The sequence below is a fragment of the Pangasianodon hypophthalmus genome, chromosome 1 (assembly GCF_027358585.1).
Source record: "Pangasianodon hypophthalmus isolate fPanHyp1 chromosome 1, fPanHyp1.pri, whole genome shotgun sequence".
NCBI classification, from domain to species: domain Eukaryota; kingdom Metazoa; phylum Chordata; class Actinopteri; order Siluriformes; family Pangasiidae; genus Pangasianodon; species Pangasianodon hypophthalmus.
The window spans coordinates 12,406,861-12,427,085 of NC_069710.1; the positions used below are offsets into that span (position 1 = coordinate 12,406,861).

General features: G+C 40.5%; 3 protein-coding genes across 4 annotated transcripts in view; 1 reads left to right on the plus strand and 2 right to left on the minus strand.

Annotated features, from left to right (window-relative positions):
- Positions 1–949: 949 nt before the first annotated feature.
- Positions 950–13,446, minus strand: pdpk1b (3-phosphoinositide dependent protein kinase 1b). Of its 2 annotated transcripts, none has more exons than XM_026926829.3 (14): positions 13,288–13,446; positions 9,826–10,020; positions 8,313–8,355; positions 6,982–7,119; positions 6,377–6,521; positions 6,045–6,142; positions 5,739–5,814; positions 5,574–5,642; positions 4,410–4,506; positions 3,897–4,070; positions 3,397–3,626; positions 3,201–3,258; positions 2,924–3,076; positions 950–2,369 (listed from the first exon to the last, which is right to left on the minus strand). In XM_026926829.3, exons 1-14 carry the CDS (start codon positions 13,309–13,311, stop codon positions 2,256–2,258), a joined length of 1,614 nt encoding a protein of 537 aa, XP_026782630.1. In that variant the 5' UTR covers positions 13,312–13,446; the 3' UTR covers positions 950–2,255. The 2 variants fall into 2 exon arrangements, with proteins under 2 accessions (XP_026782630.1, XP_026782629.1); XM_026926828.3 differs by having other exon boundaries at positions 6,024–6,142.
- Positions 13,447–14,541: 1,095 nt separating this feature from the next.
- On the minus strand, positions 14,542–17,803 carry tsr3 (TSR3 ribosome maturation factor). Its single transcript, XM_026926831.3, has 6 exons — positions 17,380–17,803; positions 16,773–16,986; positions 16,456–16,649; positions 16,012–16,182; positions 15,614–15,668; positions 14,542–15,341 (listed from the first exon to the last, which is right to left on the minus strand). The coding sequence occupies exons 1-6, from the start codon at positions 17,498–17,500 to the stop codon at positions 15,209–15,211; spliced, it is 888 nt and encodes a 295-aa protein (XP_026782632.3). The 5' UTR covers positions 17,501–17,803; the 3' UTR covers positions 14,542–15,208.
- Positions 17,804–18,387: 584 nt separating this feature from the next.
- gnptg (N-acetylglucosamine-1-phosphate transferase subunit gamma) overlaps positions 18,388–20,225 on the plus strand; it is a 4,281-nt gene continuing 2,443 nt past the window's right edge. The window contains exons 1-5 of the mRNA XM_026926830.3: positions 18,388–18,561; positions 18,658–18,712; positions 19,474–19,596; positions 19,676–19,759; positions 19,865–19,958. Of these exons, the coding sequence (XP_026782631.2) occupies positions 18,513–18,561; positions 18,658–18,712; positions 19,474–19,596; positions 19,676–19,759; positions 19,865–19,958 (405 nt within the window). The 5' untranslated portion in view covers positions 18,388–18,512. The remainder of the gene's footprint in view (positions 18,562–18,657; positions 18,713–19,473; positions 19,597–19,675; positions 19,760–19,864; positions 19,959–20,225) is intronic.

Sequence of the window (20,225 nt, forward strand, 5' to 3'; positions counted from 1 at the left end):
TCTGCAGTTACTTCCCATTTACTGTTTAACATATAAAAAAATGTCATTTCATCTTATCCTGTCATATTTGACCACTCAGTAAAAGTGTATAGCAACATTAGGAACTAAAGTGTGGAAGGAAGAAGCAGAGATTGTCGGTGCCTCTGGTGAGTCTAAGTAGCTAGTACTGTTAGCTTGCTTTGCTGATCAGCCGATAAAGCTAGTACAAAGCCAGCACGTAACATGTAAATCAAACTCGAATACATGATATACAATATACAGAAGTGATGTTTAAAAATTGTATAGTGGGATTTATGAACATCTGTTGAGTATAGCTGTGTGTACAGCGTTTTTGTTTTTTTTTTTTAAAACACAAATTTGCGTAAAACAAAAATGACTAGACATGATGATAGAAAGGTAAAAACCCAATGTGTGCACTAAATGGGTAGATTATTCTCAATCTGGCAACACTAGTGTGTACACACATGCTTTGTCCTGGGAAATTAAAGAAAAAAAAAATTGTTCAGCTTCCATCCTCTTAAAAAAAAAAAAAAAAAAAAAAAAAAAAAAAAAAAAAAAAAAAAAAAAAAGAGAGAGGGAGGAAAAAAAATCTGACATTTCGGAGGCTGTGTTAGTACTGAAAAGAAGGACATGCTGCATAAAGCCATCTGAATTAGAAATGTGACGTTCTGTGGTTTTGTTTGATATCATCCATATCCATAATATCCAACCTTTTTTTGGATTTATAGGTCTGAAAATGAGCAAAATATTCACGAACATTCTTAGAAACAGGACCTAAGGTTTAATCAAGAATAATTTTGATGGAAAAACTCCAAACCATGAGAATGAACTACCAGCAGTGATGGCAGTTATTTTAAAAACACAAAATTTCAAGTAGAGTCCTGTGATCATTTTAAGGCAGAACAGACCTTAAACATGTACTTGGAGAAAAAAAAGACAGGAGGCGAAATTTCTGTCGGCCTAAACCCCTACATGCTTTATTTCAGTTCTAGGTGGCGTCGAGCTTGAGAGCTGGACGAGGAAAAATACACACAGCGCCAAACACAAACGCAGGCTCCGCCCACATGTGCTCACACACTCTCTCTTTCACGATGAACGCAGACACACACACACACACACACACACGCTTGCTCACGCGTGGGCCGGGCCTGTGAATGGCAAAGGCTTTAAATTATCAGAATATGAGTCGATCACTGAGCAAATAGAAAATGTTTATGATATAGTAAGAAGAAAACAAACAAACAAAAAAGAACCAAAAAAAAAACAAAACAAAAAACAAAAGCTGTAAAACATCATAGTTTACAATAATTCTTCACATTCAAAGGCTTTACATTTCAAAAACATACACAGCAAGGCCCTCGAACGTGACTTCAATCCAAATATGATTCTCATATATTAGAATTTAAATAACACAGAGTAGCCGGGCCCCCGAACGGAGAAGAGCCCAAATAACCTTATACAAGAATAAAAATACAAAACCCGGATCCAAGAGTCGCCTCGCTGCACTCGCCTCCAAGTTCAATATTACATCAACTATACATCACAGTCATCAGTTGCCAACCAGGAAGAGGAGACACACACACACACACACACACACACACACACACACACACACTCATACACAAGCTCATCTCCTTCCTGTTAAAAGCGCCCAAGTGAAAGAAGGAACCACATGTGCTCACACACACACACTCTCAGGCATTCAATCATCCCCATACACACACACACACACACACACACACACACACCTGCTCATGTCTCCACTCAGGAACACGCACACAGTCAATATCCCATTGCAGACGATTTGAAGGAAAAAAAAAAAACAAAACAAAACAAACAAGAACTGAAAATCAGTCGCACTATTGGCTCAGGGCCTTGTGGGAGGAGGGGAGGTGATGGATTACCCTCAGGAGAACTACATTACCCATAGTTCTGCAGTGAGGTGATGATTGCAATGGTTTCCTGTCTTTTTTTTTTTTTTTTTCAGTTTTTTTGGATTTTGGGGGAAAAAAAACAACAAAAAAAAAACACCACATCCTCCAATCAGATCAGCTAGACCAGCTACTGTGGCCAATCAGGGCAAAGGACCCGCCTTAACTCTATATGCAGACCAATCAGACAGACAGGACACACCACCTGCGTTAAGATCCAGAGAGGAAAAAGAGACGGAGAGCGACAGCGAGAGAGCGGTGGAGGTGTGCCTGTTCTGTGATTGGTCGAAGGGGTGCTGGGGGCGTGGCCGTAGGGGAAAGCACCTATACGCTGGGGCTCTGGTGTTTGTGGTAGATCTTCCTCCACACTTCTTGGATCTTCTTGCACCATTTGTCAGCGTTGCCACTCGGGTCCATCAGGTAGTAGGTCCGGTTTGGCTGAAACATTTTTAAAGTCACAATATATAATAATAATATTAATAATAATAAAAATAATGAAGTGTGAACTAAATGTTCCCTAATCATTTGTGGCCTTTAAATGGCACAGTGCATTATGGGTATCCTGAAATACACTATAATGCAGTGCTGGATTACAGAAGTGCACTGGCTTTCTTCTGCTAGAAATCATTCTACAGATTACTGCAGTGTAGAGAGAGGGAGAGAGAGAGAGAGAGAGAGCAAGAAAGAATGAAAGAAAGTAAAGGGTTCAGTAAAAGAAGTGGAAAGAAAAAACAGTGAAAGAGACAGCGAGAGAATGAAAAACAGAAAGAGTGACAGACAGAAAGACTGAGAGGGAAGGAGAGAGAGAAACAGAGAAAGAGAGGATGAAAGAGAAAGAATCAAAGAGTAAGAAATAAAGAAGGAATGAGAGAAAGAGAGGAGTGAGAGAGACAGAAAAAGATAGAAAGTAAGAGAACGTGGGGAAAAAAAATAGAAGGAAAAATGAGAGAGAGAGAGACAGAAAGTGTGTGTGTGTGTGTGTGTGTTTTTACCGTGTGAACGAAGAAGGTTTTGAAGTTCTTGGCTTCGGGCCGCAGCTCTGGTGACCAGGGGATCTCTCCCTTCAGGACCTTATTCACCGGATCAACATAGTACAGATGAGGACCTTCAGTCAGGAGCAGCTGCCTGCGCCGTGCAAACAGACCCTATACACACACACACACACATACACACACACACAGAGTTATATCATCACTAATCATCACGTTAGCCGCACTACATTAACACTATACACTCCTCTTTATATTACAAAAGCAGTTTGAAACTCACCTTGCGCTTGTCGACTGGACCCATCTTCAGGATGAGGTTATTCTCCACAAACTGGTGCCTGCAGATCACACAGTGCACACAAACACTACTGAGGCATCTCTGAAATATAGTGTATACGCTGACAAATCACACAGTATGCGTGCTTGCATGTTTGATGTGTGTGTGTGTGTGTGTGTGTGTGTGTGTGTGTGTGTACCATGGGTTTGCGGCGCTTTGCTTGTCCAGCAGGAGGCGCTTCTCCTCTTCACTGAACTGCAGGTCCAGCTCCATGCTGTTGCTGTCCAGCTCATGAACGTGGATGAACTGATCAACGCTGGGGGCGGGGTTACAGACAGGAAGCGGACTTTCTGATGGTTCGGCCAATGAGGGCGAGGGGCCGGGCTGTGCCACCTGCATGCTGCTGAACTGGCTTAAGAGGTCATCGTACTGAAAGAGAAAGAGAAAGAGAGAGAGAGGGAGAGGGAGGGAGAGAGAGTGAGAGACAGAGTGAGTGAGAGAGAGAGAGAGAGAGAGAGAGAGAGAGAGACATATAAAACTGCTTCAGAGAGTATTATGGAACTATGCTTAAGAGTTTAGGTGCAGGAATAGTTTGAGCCTATCACAGTCCAATATGTAAATTATTAGACATTGGTCTTGTAACTTTGTTTTTGATATATTTGTGTGTGTGTGTGTGTGTGTGTGTGTGTGTGTGTTTACATTCCCGTAGCAGTCCTCATCATCCTCAGACATGGCGGGCAGGTAGGGGGTAAGCTTGGGCGGAGTCTGCAGGTGCAAGTCGTCCCAGCTGATCGACTCAAAGAAAGGGTGGGATTTCAGCGGCTCGTACCCGCCCATTTCCTCACAGCCAATCCGCTTGCAGGGATCCAACAACTGTGTCACATTTTATGGAAAAAGAAAAAAAAACAACAAAAAAACAAAAAACAAAATAACAAACAGTGTGAGAGTCAGTATCAACAAAAATACAAATATTTCAGCTTTGAGCCTTATGCATGAATTCGCACACAGATGGTAAGTGACATGTTCCTGCGTCAGCAATTCCCATGTTAATAAAAAAAAAATACAAACATTTCCGCAAAAGTTTTGTTTCTCGCAGATTTCTCACAGTGTTGCTCAGCATTAATGATGCTATGATGCAGTATGTTCTTGGTTGCTTTTCAACCTACTTTGTGTTGCAAAATTTTTTTTTAAAAATAAAAACAGGACACTGACCAGAAGTTGTTCCACTAGATTCTTGGCTTTGGGGAAGAATTTCTCAGGAAACTCGTACTCTAATTTAATAATCTTCTGGAATATAAGATACTCATTTCTGTAAAAGAAAAGGAGAGATTAAATTACATTTGTTTCAGTGGAATTAGCCATGATCAACAGTTTCTGCCAATCATTTCAGTCAGTAAAGCTTATCTTTATTTTTTTTAATCATGTGCGTACATGATGTTTTATAGAACACTTTGTGATGCAACCACAACGCGAGGGCTTAATAAGTGTAATGTTAGGCAGACAGACGGGAGGCTGAATCTAGCTTGCTAGCAAGCACCTCTATCTGAATTTAAATCAATGAGCTTGGAGGATTAACCCTGTATAGTTTATTTTCTTAACCTACACAACAAAAGACATCAATTCACCAACCTGCTTTTGGTTTGGCTTTTGAGTCTCGATCCCAAAAAGAGTCAGTTCCTTGACTAAAAAGTAAGAGTCGATCCCAAAGCTTTGACGCTGATTTTTTTGGAATCAAGTCTTTTTGGGAATCGATTCCAAGCTCCTTTGATGTGAACCAAAAGAAGGATGGTGAACTGATAACCTATATTCAATATATAATCCTATATGTTCTGCTTTATGTGGAGCTTGAAGTCAATCTCAAAAAAAAGAGCAGCAAAGCTTTGGGACTGACTCTTACTTTTGAGACAGGGAATCGACTCTTTTTGGTATCAGCTCTTTTTTGGGATCTACTCGACTGAAAAGCAAGAGCTAGCTTGTAGCTCCAAAGCTATGGAGTCGAATCTACACACCAAAGATGATGTGCCTCATGCAACCATCTACGATTTCACTTAGAGAGACACATATTGGCCTTCACATTGAATTTAACTGGCTGGAATTTAACAAATCACGGTTTGGTTCACTGTTTACACTGAAATATCGTTTCATAAAAGTGTAGAGAATACTGTGAACTTATGCTAGTGTGAGTGAGTGATTTGGGGAAAAAAAAGTGTTGAACACTTTATTCTAATATTCTCATGCCATGACAGATTATCTGATAAAATATTCTGTAGTAATATTATTCGACTGAAATTCTGGAAAGAAATATTTTTAAATAAATATACTTTGGTTATTAGTAATCGATCACCCAAGTTTAGCACTCAGAATGCACACACTCACCCCGCTCTGAATGGTGGTAGCCCGGCAACCAGCTGGTAAATAATGCAGCCTAACGCCCAGAGATCCGAACTGAAGAAATAACACAAGTTGTCAACATAAATGTCCCAAATAGAATATTTTAATAGAGGCAGTATGTACGAAACCACATTGTAATTAAGTTCTTACCTCTTACAGGCAGATTTCTCCGTCAGTAACTCTGGGGAGACATACTGAGCCGTACCAACAAATGAATTCGCTCGAGCTGTGAACAAAATAATGTGAATAAAAACACGATTTGTAACAGCAGAGGCAAAGCTGCGAATTTACGTTTTCAGACACATTAACGTCTTTGTGGTTTCTTTCTGATGGCAAAATAATCAGATTATTGCACTGCATGTAAACCAAGCCAAATTTAATGTCCTTTAAACATGAGTAATAGCTTATTTGTTTCGGTTTTTATTGAGTACTAACCTCTGCGTGTGTGTGTCTTACCCTGCCTACTATCAGAGGAAAGCTGTTTGGCTGTGCCGAAGTCTGTGATCTGAATGTGCATGTCTTCGCTGAGCAAAATGTTCTCTGGCTTCAGATCTCTGTAGAAATACACATTAACACACACACACATACACATACAGGTGAGATGCACACACAAACAGCAGCTTCTCACCATGCTAAAGGTGTGTAGCTCACCTGATGTGTGTGTGTATTTAGCAAGCTGACAAAAAAAGGGATTTATCTCAACACCTCATTATTATGTAATCATCTAGTGTGACGTGTGTGCCCATTTGTTTTGAACGTGCTTTAAAACCATGACTCATGATTCCAACCTGTGGATGATGCCTTTCTGGTGCAGGTACTCGAGTGCGCAGACGATCTCGGCCGAGTAGAACCGCGTGCAGGTCTCGTCGAAGGAACCGATCTTGCGGATGTACTTTAACAACTCGCCGTTCTTAGCGTAGCTCAGACCGAAATCTGTTGTGGGAAGTGCTCAGGAAATGTTTTAGGCCATAAGCTCAAGGTTGTAAGTTGACATTCTAGCAACTTACAGCAATGTATTTATCTCAATTAGCAAACATGAGCCAAATTTATGGATTTCTGTGATCTCACACCATACGCACAACAGAATCTATCATGTAGCTAGTAAGTTAGATATATACCTTAGCTAATATTAGTGATGAACAAAATCATGCAGTGGTAGGAAAATATTCAACAACTCAACGTGAAGTTACTGCTACCACACCCAAGACCCTGTGCAAGTTTTTATTATAGAAAAACTAACATATTAGAGTGAGTGCATTAATATAAACCTGCAATTTGATTGCTGGAACTACTGTCAGTGCAGTGTTAGTGATATTAAGCCTGGTCCATTTCAGCGCTTGAGCTGAAAAGTGTGAAGTGGATGTGTGTGTGGTGTGTGGTGCATCGAGGATACAGAGCTTCTCCTCGTCCTGGAAGGTGAAGTATAGTTTGACGAAGAACGGGTGATCCAGGTTGGACATCACGTCCCTCTCTCTCTTCACGTACTGCGCCTTGTTCTCCTTCATGATATGGCGCTTCTCCAGGATCTTAACTGCGCACACATACACACACACACACACACACACACACACACGCACACACACACACACGCACACACACTGTATCATATGCGTCTCAGGCAAAGGCTTGGGTCTTCGTAACTAGACATTATGTTTCCAAAGAGTGCTATTTTATATGAGTGCACATACACACTGTTTTCTTTGCAACATCTTGACTTCCCCTGTTATAAGCACATACTGAAAAATGGAAAACAGTTCTAATGGGATTTTTTGGTAACTGGTTACTATAGACAACAAGGCGCTGCTAAAATGGCACTTGAGGGTGGGGCCTGAAGGACCATTAGCTACACCCCTAAATACAATTAGTTCCGGTCAGTATTAAAAAAAATAGGTACCAAACTGTACTTTTTTGGCACTGGGATGGTATCCTCAAGTGTACACCTTTGTACCTTTAGTATGTATCTTTTACTACGAAAATTTTAAAACAAATTATGTTTCTTAAATCATGTTTAAAGGTACAATATGTTCACGTCAAAGACACGAATTAAATGTTCAATGGCAGATTTTTTTTTTTTTATTTCTTGCTTGTAAATATATTTTGGAAACTACGTATAACATGATAAAAAAATAATGGTTTAAGCCGTGCCCTCAGCAAAAGTGTTTTACGTGGCTGAGAAAACCTGATTGGAAAACTGCGTTATGTTCCACATGCTTGTTTATGTTTGGATCAGTCAAATTACGGACACTCCCCAACATCTCAGTTTGAAATCTGCAAGCGCCCAGTGCAGCCAGATAATTCTCCTGTGAGGCAGGGCTTTTCCAAGACGGAGTAATTTATTACTGGTGAAAGGGATGAAGTTGGACGCAGAATTAGCTACGTTGCACGGCCTCCTATGCTAACCCTAATGGAACCATTGCAGGTTCTGGGGTGGAACTCCAAGGAGTAACAAAAGAGTACCACCCTGGCGACAAGGAAAGGTACAATACATGTTTAGTACTATTTCTTCTAACAGTGTATCAAACACCATATAACTGGAACAGTTCTTACTGGATTGGTGGCAGATAGGAGGAAAAAAAAACAGTTCCAATTCTCTGGTGTCAAAAGATTCAGTACTTTGTGCACCCACGTTGTTTGGTTGACTGATGGTTCACAAGTTGTTCCTGTATTTTGGTAGCTAACTGTAAGTTAATATAATGACACTGGGAACACGTGAGAACTCCTTACTTGCATATTCCTTCCCCGTTGAGTGTTCTTTCGCCAGGACAACCTACGACAGATAAAGATGACAAACACAAAATTAAAAGCCCGTTCCGTTGCTTTATCAAGACTCGCCATTTTAATTCCCTCCATCTATTTATGCATCCATCCCTCCCCCCACACACGGACACCATTAGCATCAAAGCTGTTGTTATGGGAGAAGACAGAAGAGCTTTTCATCATCGCTTAATGACACAGTGAGAATGAGTGGGTATGACTGTGGGTGGGTATGAGTAAGAGAGGAGACCAGGTGATTTGTGTGAGTGGGCATGTGTGAGTTTCTGTTTTTAAAATATATTTGTAATATCTGATAAGGAAAATCAAACAAAACTTGCACCAAGCAACATGTATAAGTAACGCTTTTTAAAATAATTCCTTAAAGTCATTAAAAATGATCTTACCACCACCACATGGGCAATGCTGCTGAATTCTCTATTCTGATTGGTCAGAAGGTGTTAATTAACGTTTCATAACAGAATGGCTCTCACTAGGCACAGGTTTCTAGTAATTTGCTCCTTCTAATAAATAGTTTTTTTCCCATAGTAACAATAATATCATAATCAAATCAAAAGATTGTTAGAATGGGAATACTTTTATGTCAAATTTATTGAAGTAGCCTACAGTTCCAGTGCTTTTTTCCACCACAGGAGAGTCTTCAAGACAGAGGACTTTTTATTTGTGTAGAGTAAAATTAAACCAAGCCTGGAGTCATTTCTCATACAATGTTAGAACTCTAAATATTCATTTTATTCCAGAACAGAAAATGAAATATGCTGACAGACTATGATGATTTATCATCATTGTGCATATATCTTATATGCGTTTTTATGAAAACAGGATCTAAAAGTGACTAATGAAAGGCTTTTCTGGCATAAATTTAAATTAAACAAGTTACTAGAGTCTTTCCCAAACTTGTAAGAGGAATCTGATGTGTAACACTTTCAAAGAGTGATGCTTTAAGTTAAATCCATCAGTTTTGCTCTACTGCAATAAGAGATAAAATTTGAAAATCACTTCCTTTTGACAAATTTCTACGACGCACACACGCATCACAGTGTTGATAAAAGAGTACATGGTATCACGTTTCCTCAATTCTGTAGCAGAGTACTTACATACTAAAATATTTAGACTCTGGTTATATTCCCTCATCTATACTTTGAGTCTATATATACAGAATGTGAGCAGCTGTGAAGGCCACAAATGGGAATGTGGGCATGTCTTTCAATCCATATATGGAATTCTGTAAGTACTAAGAAGGAAATCGCTAACATTCATATACCTACACAATTAAATTCACAGATCAGCTAAGTTCTCATGATCTACGAAAGGATTTTTACCTCATTCATACATGTTCATAATTTTCACTGCTAACACTAGAGAGAGAGCTACCATAAGCTAACCTGACGACAGAAAACAAGGGCTAGAGGCTGACCCAAACATCTGAACGGTCTTTTCAAGCTAAAATTTTTTTTTCACGTACCGTAGAGAAGGAGCCCTCTCCCAGGATTTTGCCGAATTTGAAATCCTCGGGTCTCTTCTTGCGTGGCTGAGTCGGCTGAGGGGGCGGGGCCTGGCCCTCCATGCTGTTGCCGTGGCGATGGGGTGCTTCCTGCTGACCTCTTACCATGGATGGACACGGGCAGAGACCAGAGGAGTGGAGGGGTACGACATCATACTACACAAACAAATAAATAAACAGAGCAGAGAGTCAATAATCCGAGTGTTTGATAAACAAAATACAAACAAACGTACGATAACACGTGACCGCCAATGATTGCTGAACCATCTGGGCGATTAGATGCGATTTTTTTCTCTAGTTTCTTTTCAAATTGTTTTATTATTTTTAACAAATGATTGCATGAATACTTTATATATTGTTGTATTCCTGCCTTGCTTGTATGTTGCTTAACGAAGTGTCGCGTTACACTGGCAAATTACCCATAATCCATCACGTTATCACCATTACCACTGCCTGAGTACCCATGATTAATTTGATTATCGTTCTTGCACAGGTACCGAGCCAAGCTGAGACGAGATGGATGAGTGAAGCTAAAAAATAAAGCAGACTACTAATACATCAAAACACCACATTTGGTGTTGCTAGGCGTGGTCATAGACAACCAACCAATCAATGAATGTTATAGAGTTACTTTTACCACCAGAAAGTTTATTTTCAACATAACAGCAAGTGTCTTATTTCTCTTACATCACAGCAAAACACCAATAACTCCAATTATTACAGAATGACGCCATACTTTTTATCCATTTGTAGTTACATTTAAGGTTGTGGAAAATTCATAGACACTTTTTGACCAATCAGAATCTTGAATCCATCAGTGCTGTGGTATAAAGCGTTGACATTTAATGGTGTAACTATTTTATACCCGAGTTTCTGACTTGTTAGTGTACTTTACTTTTTTTTATCTTTTAAGGAAGGTTTCAGCAGTTAAGGGAAAGTAGTGCTTTCCTTTATAAACACAACTTTCAGTAGTCAGTGAATGTTAAGAGGACACCACAGTAGACGAGGCTGGCTATGAATCATTAGTGCTGCACTTGTGCACAAAGGCTTTGTAATGATGACTTCGCAAGCGGGAAATAGGAGCAAAAAAAACAAGCACACGAAGGCAGCTTTATTGACCGAGGTGAGAGTCTGCAAGCTTCCGCTGGCAAATTACGTGAAACTCAAAGGTTTTAAGACCATTTAAGTGCTGTGTTCAATGCAAGACTGATGCTGTGTCAGTCAAATCTGATCTGATACACGGTTTCAGGTCAACATCAGCCCCATACTCAGAGTGGTACTGAGTGCTAACCAAATACACAAAAGACTTCAGTACAAATTTTGCAATTTGGGTTCCAGGCTCAAAACTGACATCTTATCAAAGTTTGTTTCCACATTTCAAGCGGACATATCAACATTTTTTTTTTTTTTGTGATGTCATTATCTACATCCACTAGAGCTGAACTCTCAATTCTGATTGGTCAGAAGGGGGTTAATTTTCTATAACAGCAGCTCTGACTCCTTGTACTTGCTCTAATACATTACTGTTTCTGTAGTAACAATGCACACAGACACTTCCTTCTGGACGCTTCCTAAAATCTAAGCCTAATAAAAACTGATTTTTTTTTTTTTTAAAGTGTTGTTATTTAACAAAGAAAAACGTATAATCGTTGATAGGGTGAAGCTTTCTGTGAGGAGACATGAATGTTATTAAACATTTATGGAAGGAGTCTCCAGCGTCAGTGCTTTGTAGCAGAGTTATCGAGCTTCCTGACACGGGAAAGTCTTCATGACAGAGGAGTTTGCGCTTCTCAGTTTTCAACAGAGAGAAAAAAGAGGCTGGTAAAAGAGCAGACCTTCCACAACATTAGTGGAAACCTGGTGTGGAGCATCCTTTTGTGGCAGATATAACGTAAACGATAACGGGAATGTGTTTTGTGGAGGTTCCTCGACAAGAAACGTGTCATTCTTTAATAAATTAAAGACGGCAAGCTGCTGTGGTATAAGAGGAACAAAACACGTTCAGACGCGCTGTTATTTAAAAAATAATCGCCCCACATCATCGTTGATGATTTTTTCCCCATAACAGCACATCTTAAAGTGTTTTATTCCTGATCACATGTGACCTGACCCAACCTCACTCAGCGTGTTAAGTGTAATCCAGTGTAAATGTGTAAATGGTTGTAAAGGTGTGTAAAATGTCCTCCTGAGATGAAGGCTGCCGTTAAAACACTGAAACACAGCGCTGTGGGTTTGATTCCGGGTTTCTGGGGACCTCAGTGTTCGGGGTGGGGCGTTCACGAGTCCCAAACATCTCCTTACGATTCCTCCTCAGAAGGTCGAATACACTCGTCCTCTTCTGCTCGCTCTCTCTCTCTTTCTTTCTTTTGTATCAAGGTTTGATGCTAAGTATAGCAAGCGAACACGACAAATAAAAAACAAAGTCCTGCGTTTCGCTTCATCACGATGATATTGACACTGACACACAGAGCAGCAGTGAAACATGACATGATGTGCACAAGTCAAAAGTCCACTCATTAGCCAGAGGCCTCTAACTCCAACACAGCCACTACAGCTAGAGAGCTAACTAACTAACCAACTAACCCACCAACTAACTAACCAACTACCACGCACAGTTTGGGCTCCTTTTCACTGAAGTCGCAAAACGCACCAGGGTTGAAGTTTAACCTGTTTGTGGGTTTCATGTCAGTTAGGTTTAGCTGCTCCGGCTAGCACAGAGCCCGGGTTAAGGCGTTAGCTCTGCTCATTAACTCTCACTCGTAATACCCGTTAGGTAAACAACACAGCACACATAATACGACCTGAGACTTATTACTAGTTCAACATATTTAGGAGAAATTTATATTATTATTAGATAGAACTGAAATTAGCCCAGTTGTCGCAATTAGCAACCTAGCTAGCTAGACGTCCCAAATATATAACACTGGATAAAATATAAAATGTTTGACACCTAGGCAATTAAAATAATGTTAAATAACACAGAAGTAATATAACGCGTAAATAAATTCTTGTCACAAGTAAAACGACAACAGTGCCCCCAATAACAACACGGCTAACGCTAACTATTATGCTAAAGATGTTAGCTGGTATTTTACAACACTTTTCGTTTACCACCCGTATTCCGCTAAACCACGCCTCCTGCCTTAGAAGGTCGTTCGCACGAGCTACACGCTGATTGGTTGGCACACAAGAAGAGTGACGCGGACCGGCCAATCACGGCGCTCCAAACCGGAATAATCGGAATACGGATGCGGAATAAAATAACAAACCCGACAAGGTTAGCCCAGAGCAGGCTAGCTGCCTAGCCGCCGCCGCGGTTGAACCGAAGGCCCCCGGAGGAGAAATGTTGTCTAACGGGAGCGGTGCGTGTCGCGCGGAGCGGCGGCTTCGAGCCAGCGCCGGGAGCACAGCCCTGATACTCACCATCTGACTCGTGGCTCTTGCCATGGACGTTTTCCGCCAGTATTTAATCCGGATTAAATAATCACAGAGCCCGCAGTCATGGCCGCCGCTGCGCCTGCATTTCACCGCCGTGACGTCATTCCACAACAACGTTACCGCAGTCACGGAGGTGCGGACGCGGTAATCTCGCGCGCGCCCTCTACCGGAAGTTGAAAAAAAAACCAACAGCTGAGCGCATGTGACGCGGCGCTGTTGAATACTCAATTCTGATTGGTCAGAAGGTGTTGCTCAAACTTTTCTATAACAGCAGCAGTGACAGTAGTTCCGGCTGCAAGGTTTATATCAATGCGCGCGTTCTAATACATGATGTAAAAACGTGATGTCATTTCTTCTGTAAGGAGACGTTTATTTAACAATTTTGGAAGGAGTGTGCAGTGTCAGCACTTTATAACAGTCAGAGGTAAAGACACTGGAAAGTCTTCAGGACAGAGGAACTTTCACTTTGTGGTTTTTGAGTAATGACAAGCAGAGTTTTTTTTTTTTTTTTTTTTTAAGCGTTATTAACGGTTTCCAAAAGCCATCACAGACACAACACTCAAGCCAGACATGGTCCTGACATCAACTTTAAGAAAAAGCGATCCTACTGGAACCGACTGGGAAGATCGAATGAAAGAGGCTAACAGAAAACAGAAGGCAAAGTACAAGGAGCTGAAGAAACAGCTGTGAGGTTCAACGCAGGCCTAATGAAGTGGGCTGTAAAGGCTTCGCTGGCCAGTCTCTCTCCCAGTCCCTTAAACATCTTTACATCTCAGGATGACGAATAAAGACAGCCATCAGGAACATCACCGAGGTTGCTGAGAGGACTCCATGATGGCTTTGGATCAGGAAAAGCCACTTGGACACAGGCCAGGCACGGGTCACGTGGGAAAGGGTCTCTGATGATTAGACACCCGAAACACTCAGTCACCCCAGTTTCCATCACAAGATGTATGACAAAACCAAGAGAAAGTGATGCCTGCTGTAACACATGTAAGAACAGGAACTAATTTGATTTATCTACAAATGGATCTAAATTTTTTTTTTATTATTTGCAGATTGCTGTGGTATAAGAGGAATAAACCACTTTGTGAAACTAAAGTGTTTTGGGAAAATAATCAACACTGGGGTAGTTGCCCACAAACCCATTTCCAGCACATACATAGTTATTTTTTTTTATTAAGAAACAACTATGAATACATTATAGTACAAGATTCCAGATTTTAAGAGCTCCGAATATAAGAATAACACCAATAAGAACTTTATTCTTCTGCGATTGTACAGCAGACTGTATGAACACACCCTTGTCTGAAAACTCTTCATTCCTAAGCACAGTGTGTGATGTGAAAAGTGTCCAAATACAGATTATCTGTTACCTGGTTCAGTGCTGTGTCCTGAAAAACAATAACGTACGTCATTACGCGTTCAATTCACGTCGGAATTGCGGAAATGACAAGCGACTTGTAATCGCAACCTGGGAATTCTCTGACAGGACAGTGTGTGTGTGTGTGTGTGTGTGTGTGTGTGTGTGTGTGTGTGTGTGTGTGTGAGAGAGAGAGAGAAACACGTTATAAACAAACAACAAATTTCCAGTTCCAACTCTGTAGATGTCCATCACACTTTCTTGGCCATTTTCTAGAACTTTCTGGACGCATCACTGTAGCTAGGTCGTATTCGTTCAGCAACTCTGTGTCTCCGTCTTACTCATCAGGCTGAACAGCAGCAACGTCATGATCTCTACAGACTGTTGTCTGTGACGCAGAATCTATATCAGCGACACCATCCTGTTCCTTAAAGGGTTTTTTCCCCCCCGATCACCCTTCCCTGATTAAATGAATCTAAAACCCACTTTGCTTTGCTCAAGCCCTAGCATTGAGCACACACCCAAATACATGTATGCATTTCTTCACGACTCCTCTTCTTCACTTCTATCATCTTCAACCTTCTCCTTCTCTTTTATCTTTTCTTCATCGTCTTCTTCATCGTCTTCTTCCTCCGATGTCTCTGCCTCGCCGCTTTCAGTGTCGTCCTCTTCCACTCTGCGTGCGCCAAAAGTTGAGAAAATGAGCATTGTGCACAAGAATCACAAAAAAAACATTAACGGCAGGTGAAACACCAAAGTAGCCACCCACAAACTCAAACTGACAGGAAGTGACAGTATTACAGAAGAAATGGCACCCTATTTTTTAATCGTTCTCTAAGGAGACAGAAATAGTGTGTATTACTCTCCACTGGTTTACTGATCTGTGTGTAAACTCATATAACACAGTAAGTGAATAGTGTTATAGTGTTGAAAAGTGTTTCTTCCTACCGTATTGGTCTGTTGAGGTTCATACACTCTCTGCCAGAGTCTACATCGAAAGGATCTGAGACAAACACACACACACACAAATTAAACACTAGTTTATTCAACACCAGCATCAACTTGCACTTTTTAATGTTTCATTTTCTTGTGCTTTGTTTAAGTGTTCATTTTCATTACATGAATCCTCGAAGCTGACATGAGCATAAAATTTAAACATTTATTCTTTAAAAAAACATTTGATTTGTTTATTTCAGCTAATTATCTAGCCATGTACAAAAGGAAATAATACAAATTACTATAAGTACAGGAAAGTAAAGTATGTGCACTTCTGAGTCTTAAGGGAAAGTTGATAAAAGCGTGTTGCGGAGAAATAAAACTTAATGAACCATGTTGAAAGGCCTTACCGAGCTCTTCTTCCTCTGAGGGGGAGGAGGTGAGGTACTCCTTCTCCACCGTGAGCAGCTCCTCCTCTGATCTGCAGGTGGCGTAGCGCTGTAGAAGTGTTTTATTCAGCTCAAGGAACCCCAAACCCCACTTAAACTTCCTTAACAGGAGCACAGCCAGGTCCCGAAAACCTAACACACACACACACAGTTAGAGTCTAAAGCTCATCCTCTGGCCTTTATCAGTGTCACTTTCTTTCTGCTGACTGACAGGTGAGGTGTTGTGCACTGTGCATAGCAACAGATGGACAACAGTCAGCATTTGTAGATCTCTATGATGAAATAAGTGTAAGGTATATTATGTATGACATTTTATAATAAAACTGTATTCATGAATGTGACGTTAAGGAATAAAACAAACGGGGGTGTGCTGTTCTAGGAAACTAATCAACGACGGATGATTACCTACGATACAGAACGTGGCTGCGTAGGCCTCGACGCAGCTCAGCTTGCAGGGCTTGCCGTAGTTCACAGGATTCGCCGCCACCAAATAAGGCAGCAGCCTCGGGTGGGAGCCAATCATCTTACTGAAGGGCGTGTCCTCGAGCCTCGCCCACGAGCAGTCAATCACTGCAACTCCGCCCTCAGCCACGATCTCCCTGATGAGCACAGATCAGTCTAGTAAACACAATGCTCCTGTGAGGGAAGGGAAGTTTGAGATTGGTCATGTGGATGTAGGTGGTTCTTGGCTGTGTTTAGTGACGAGTTCCACTAGAGCTCACCTATCAGCAGGTGTAACGTATTTGGTGCCCATGGGGCTGAGGACGAGGCCGTTAAAGCGCTGGTTGAGGCGCAGGCAGTGCACCAGGCCTTTCCGTGCCAGTTTGCGTCCAGTACAGCGCTTCGGGTCGCAGTGGCCCAGTTCCCACATGGCCAGAGGACACGGCAACTTCACACACGCCGCCGCCGCCTCCTCGGACTCTGCGCTTTTACTCGCTGTAACACACACACACACACACACACACACACTCATTCTTATTATATTTGTAAGCTATTTTCCTTCACGTTAATGCTAAATAATCCTATGGCAGACCTGACCCTTCTGCAAGAAAAAAAAATAATAATAATAAATCTAATTTACACTCTGCTTAATGTTTTTAGATCACAGTAATGTCAAAGTCAAGCATTTAGAACTTCTGAACAGTTAGAATTCAGACAGATATCAGTATAAAATAAATAAAATAAAACAGAACAAATAAACAGTTAATTAGAGGCTTCTGTGATATTTGCATCGCAAATACCGATATCGCGATACTGACTAACAACGATATATCGTGCAGACCTGACAGGTATCACTGACACACAAGCGTCTCCTGTCTAAACGCGCACCTTCCAAAACCTCCTGCATTTCTTCTGTAAAGGTTTCCAGAGACTTTCCTTTCATTCTGTGTCGCTTGTCTCTGCCTCTGTTAGCTTGTCGCTCGTTTTGAAACTGTTTTTTGCGCCCCATTGCTAACGCTAACCGCACGAGACAGCGCACGAGACAGTACCTGTCAATAAACCTTAAATACAGTTACTAAATAAACTTTTTTCCCGTTTTTCGACGGCTAATTATAGACTAACGCTGATAATTTGTCATTTCTAATTAACAATTAATATGCAGTATCGAAATCTTTCCTGTTCCTCTTAGCTAACACGCTAAGAAATAAAAAAAAAAAAAATCAGCTAACAGCTTTGAGCTACATGACGTAACATGCTAACATGCTAACATGCTACTCCGCAAGACGCGATGCAGCCAGAATGCCCGGATGTGAGCCAGGCTTCTGATTCGTCTTCAAATCCGGTCTCGCTCTATGTAGTTACAAAAATTAATTTGAAACGCAATATAAAAACACAAACAGCTCATTATCATATTATTAGTCGTATTATTAATAACAATAATTAATTATTGGAAATAGTAATTTATTTTGAAATATTTGTAAGAAAGCAGCGTTCAATGGACGTAACAATTGATGCTTCCTTCACGTGTTGTCGGATTTTATCGTGAATAAGTGTTTTCGAGTTGCGCACAAATGGCCCTTCGATTAGTCATTATAACTGGAAAGAATTTTGATACACAATTTTCTGACTTGTTATTAATCCTTACCCTTTTTTTTATCATTGTAATAGAAACGACAAGTTCAATGGTCGAGTGTAGAAAATGTTTTTTTTTTTTCAAATACAAATTACTTTTATTACATATTGTACTTAAATTATGTACATTCTTACAATGGGAGTAGAGTTAGGAAGATGACAAAATAATTCAGTTCAGTTGAAACTCTCCTGAGTAAGAATTCTGGAGAACACTACTTCCACTTTTATGAAACTCCACAACATTGTGCAACGTTTCTACACCACGCGTCGAACGCACCTTCGGGTCATGTGATTAACACAGAGTCAATATGGCGACGCTCGAGAAAACAAATAAGGAAGTCCTGTAAAGCGTGTAAATTATACCCAAAACAAATTACATTCCAGCAGTTATGATTGATGTATTTATTAGACAACATTTGCCGTTGCTGGCATGCCTCGGTAAGTCCTGTGGAATTATACTTTATAGCGGTTATATGTCTGTGTTTATTAGGACATTATTGATTGGGTCTTGTGAATAATAACACTTTATTCCAGTGGCACTTGTACTGGGTGGGAAGATGAAAATTGTGGAGGAACCAAATACATTTGGGTGAGTTGATTTAGCATAACTAAGTGTTTTATATATAATTTAATCTCTATGGCATAAACATGTTCAAGATTTTCAGGATTTGAGCATGTCTATCAAGTGATCACTTACTCATTTGCATGCAAAGGCATGTGAATTAAAAATAAATAAATAAATCAACTTGCATATGCAGCTGTGCATGGACTACATGGATACCCTAAAGATTTGCATTTCCCAAAAATCCTTGCTTCAGTGCATAATTTCAGATGGATATTGTAGATTTGTTCCTAAAAGCTGCTGCTGTAATCAAGACTGTCTTGTGCTCATCCCAGGCCTCTTATTAATAACAATCTGCTCATAGTGAACACCTTTAATACTGTTCATCTTTACACTATACCATTGTATTTATAACACTTATATAATATATACAATATAATCCTGTGTCACCCAGAAGAGAAAGTGTTCTCTTTTGAATCTCTTTCCTCTTAAGGTTCCTTTCTCATTTTGTCAAAGAAAGTTTTTCCTTTTGCCATTGTCACCTCTGGCTTTCTCATTACATCTGGATTTCTATAAAGCTGCTTTGTCTGTTGTTAAAAGTTACAACCTCGGGTCAGCATACGTCCAAAAAACAGATTACGAAATCATTTAGCAAAAAATATCAAGAATAGTTACAATCTACAAGTGTAACACTGGTCTTCCAAAGTATTGGAAGTTATGTGGGATGATAAGTAAGATATAATTGTTAAACATCATGACTGTTGTACATCTGTCTCTCTGGTTCTCAGGTTGAATAATCACCTGCTGTCACAGGGCAGCCAGCTGCAGGCCAGAGTCACTCCGTCTCCCATCTCCGGTCCTCCTCATCTCTTTCGACTAGCAGGAAAATGCTTCAGCTACACGGAGTCCATGTCAGTAATGTTCTAACATTTAAGACTCTGATAAAATCGCTGTGGCATTGTGTGTTTATGTGTTTCTCATGTGTGTCAGGTATAAGTATGACTTCTGTCCATTTCATAATGTGACGCAGCACGAGCAGAGCTTCAGGTGGAACGCCTACAGTGGAATTCTGGGGTACACACACATACACACACCTAATGATTTAATTAGCAAAATAGCAAAGTAAAATATTCAGAATTTGTTAATAACAACAGTTAAAGTAATAATTTCTGTCTGTAGGATCTGGCAGGAGTGGGAGATTGAGAATAACACCTTCATAGCAATGTGGATGAGAGAAGGAGACTCCTGTGGGACCAAGAACAGACAGACCAAGGTGTGTGTGTGTGTGTGTGTGTGTGTGTGTGTGTGTGTGTGTGTCTGTAGTTACTCTGACTAAAGACGTCTAAAACCTCACACTTTGAATGTCCCCTTTGATTAAGGGTGGACATAAGCTCAGTTTAGTTTGTAATCAGGTAGCGGCCCAACCCAACCTCCATTGACATCTACATTACATAACGTTACTAATTAATTTTAATATTACAGTTTAGTATTTAGTATTGCATTTATTGCACATTGCACATTATTTGCACAAAACTGCACA

Coding starts and splice junctions, on each gene's coding strand:
- pdpk1b (XM_026926828.3), bottom strand. CDS start 13,311: ATGGCAAGAGCCACGAGTCAGATG. Junction 10,021..13,287: donor CAAGAGCCACGAGTCAGATG/GTGAGTATCAGG, acceptor TTGTTTGTGTAG/TATGATGTCGTACCCCTCCA. Junction 6,522..6,981: donor CCAGGACGAGGAGAAGCTCT/GTATCCTCGATG, acceptor TTCCCACAACAG/ATTTCGGTCTGAGCTACGCT.
- tsr3 (XM_026926831.3), bottom strand. CDS start 17,500: ATGGGGCGCAAAAAACAGTTTCAAAACGAGCGACAAGCTAACAGAGGC. Junction 16,183..16,455: donor AGCCACGTTCTGTATCGTAG/GTAATCATCCGT, acceptor TGTGTGTGTTAG/GTTTTCGGGACCTGGCTGTG. Junction 15,669..16,011: donor CTCAGAGGAAGAAGAGCTCG/GTAAGGCCTTTC, acceptor TGTTTGTCTCAG/ATCCTTTCGATGTAGACTCT.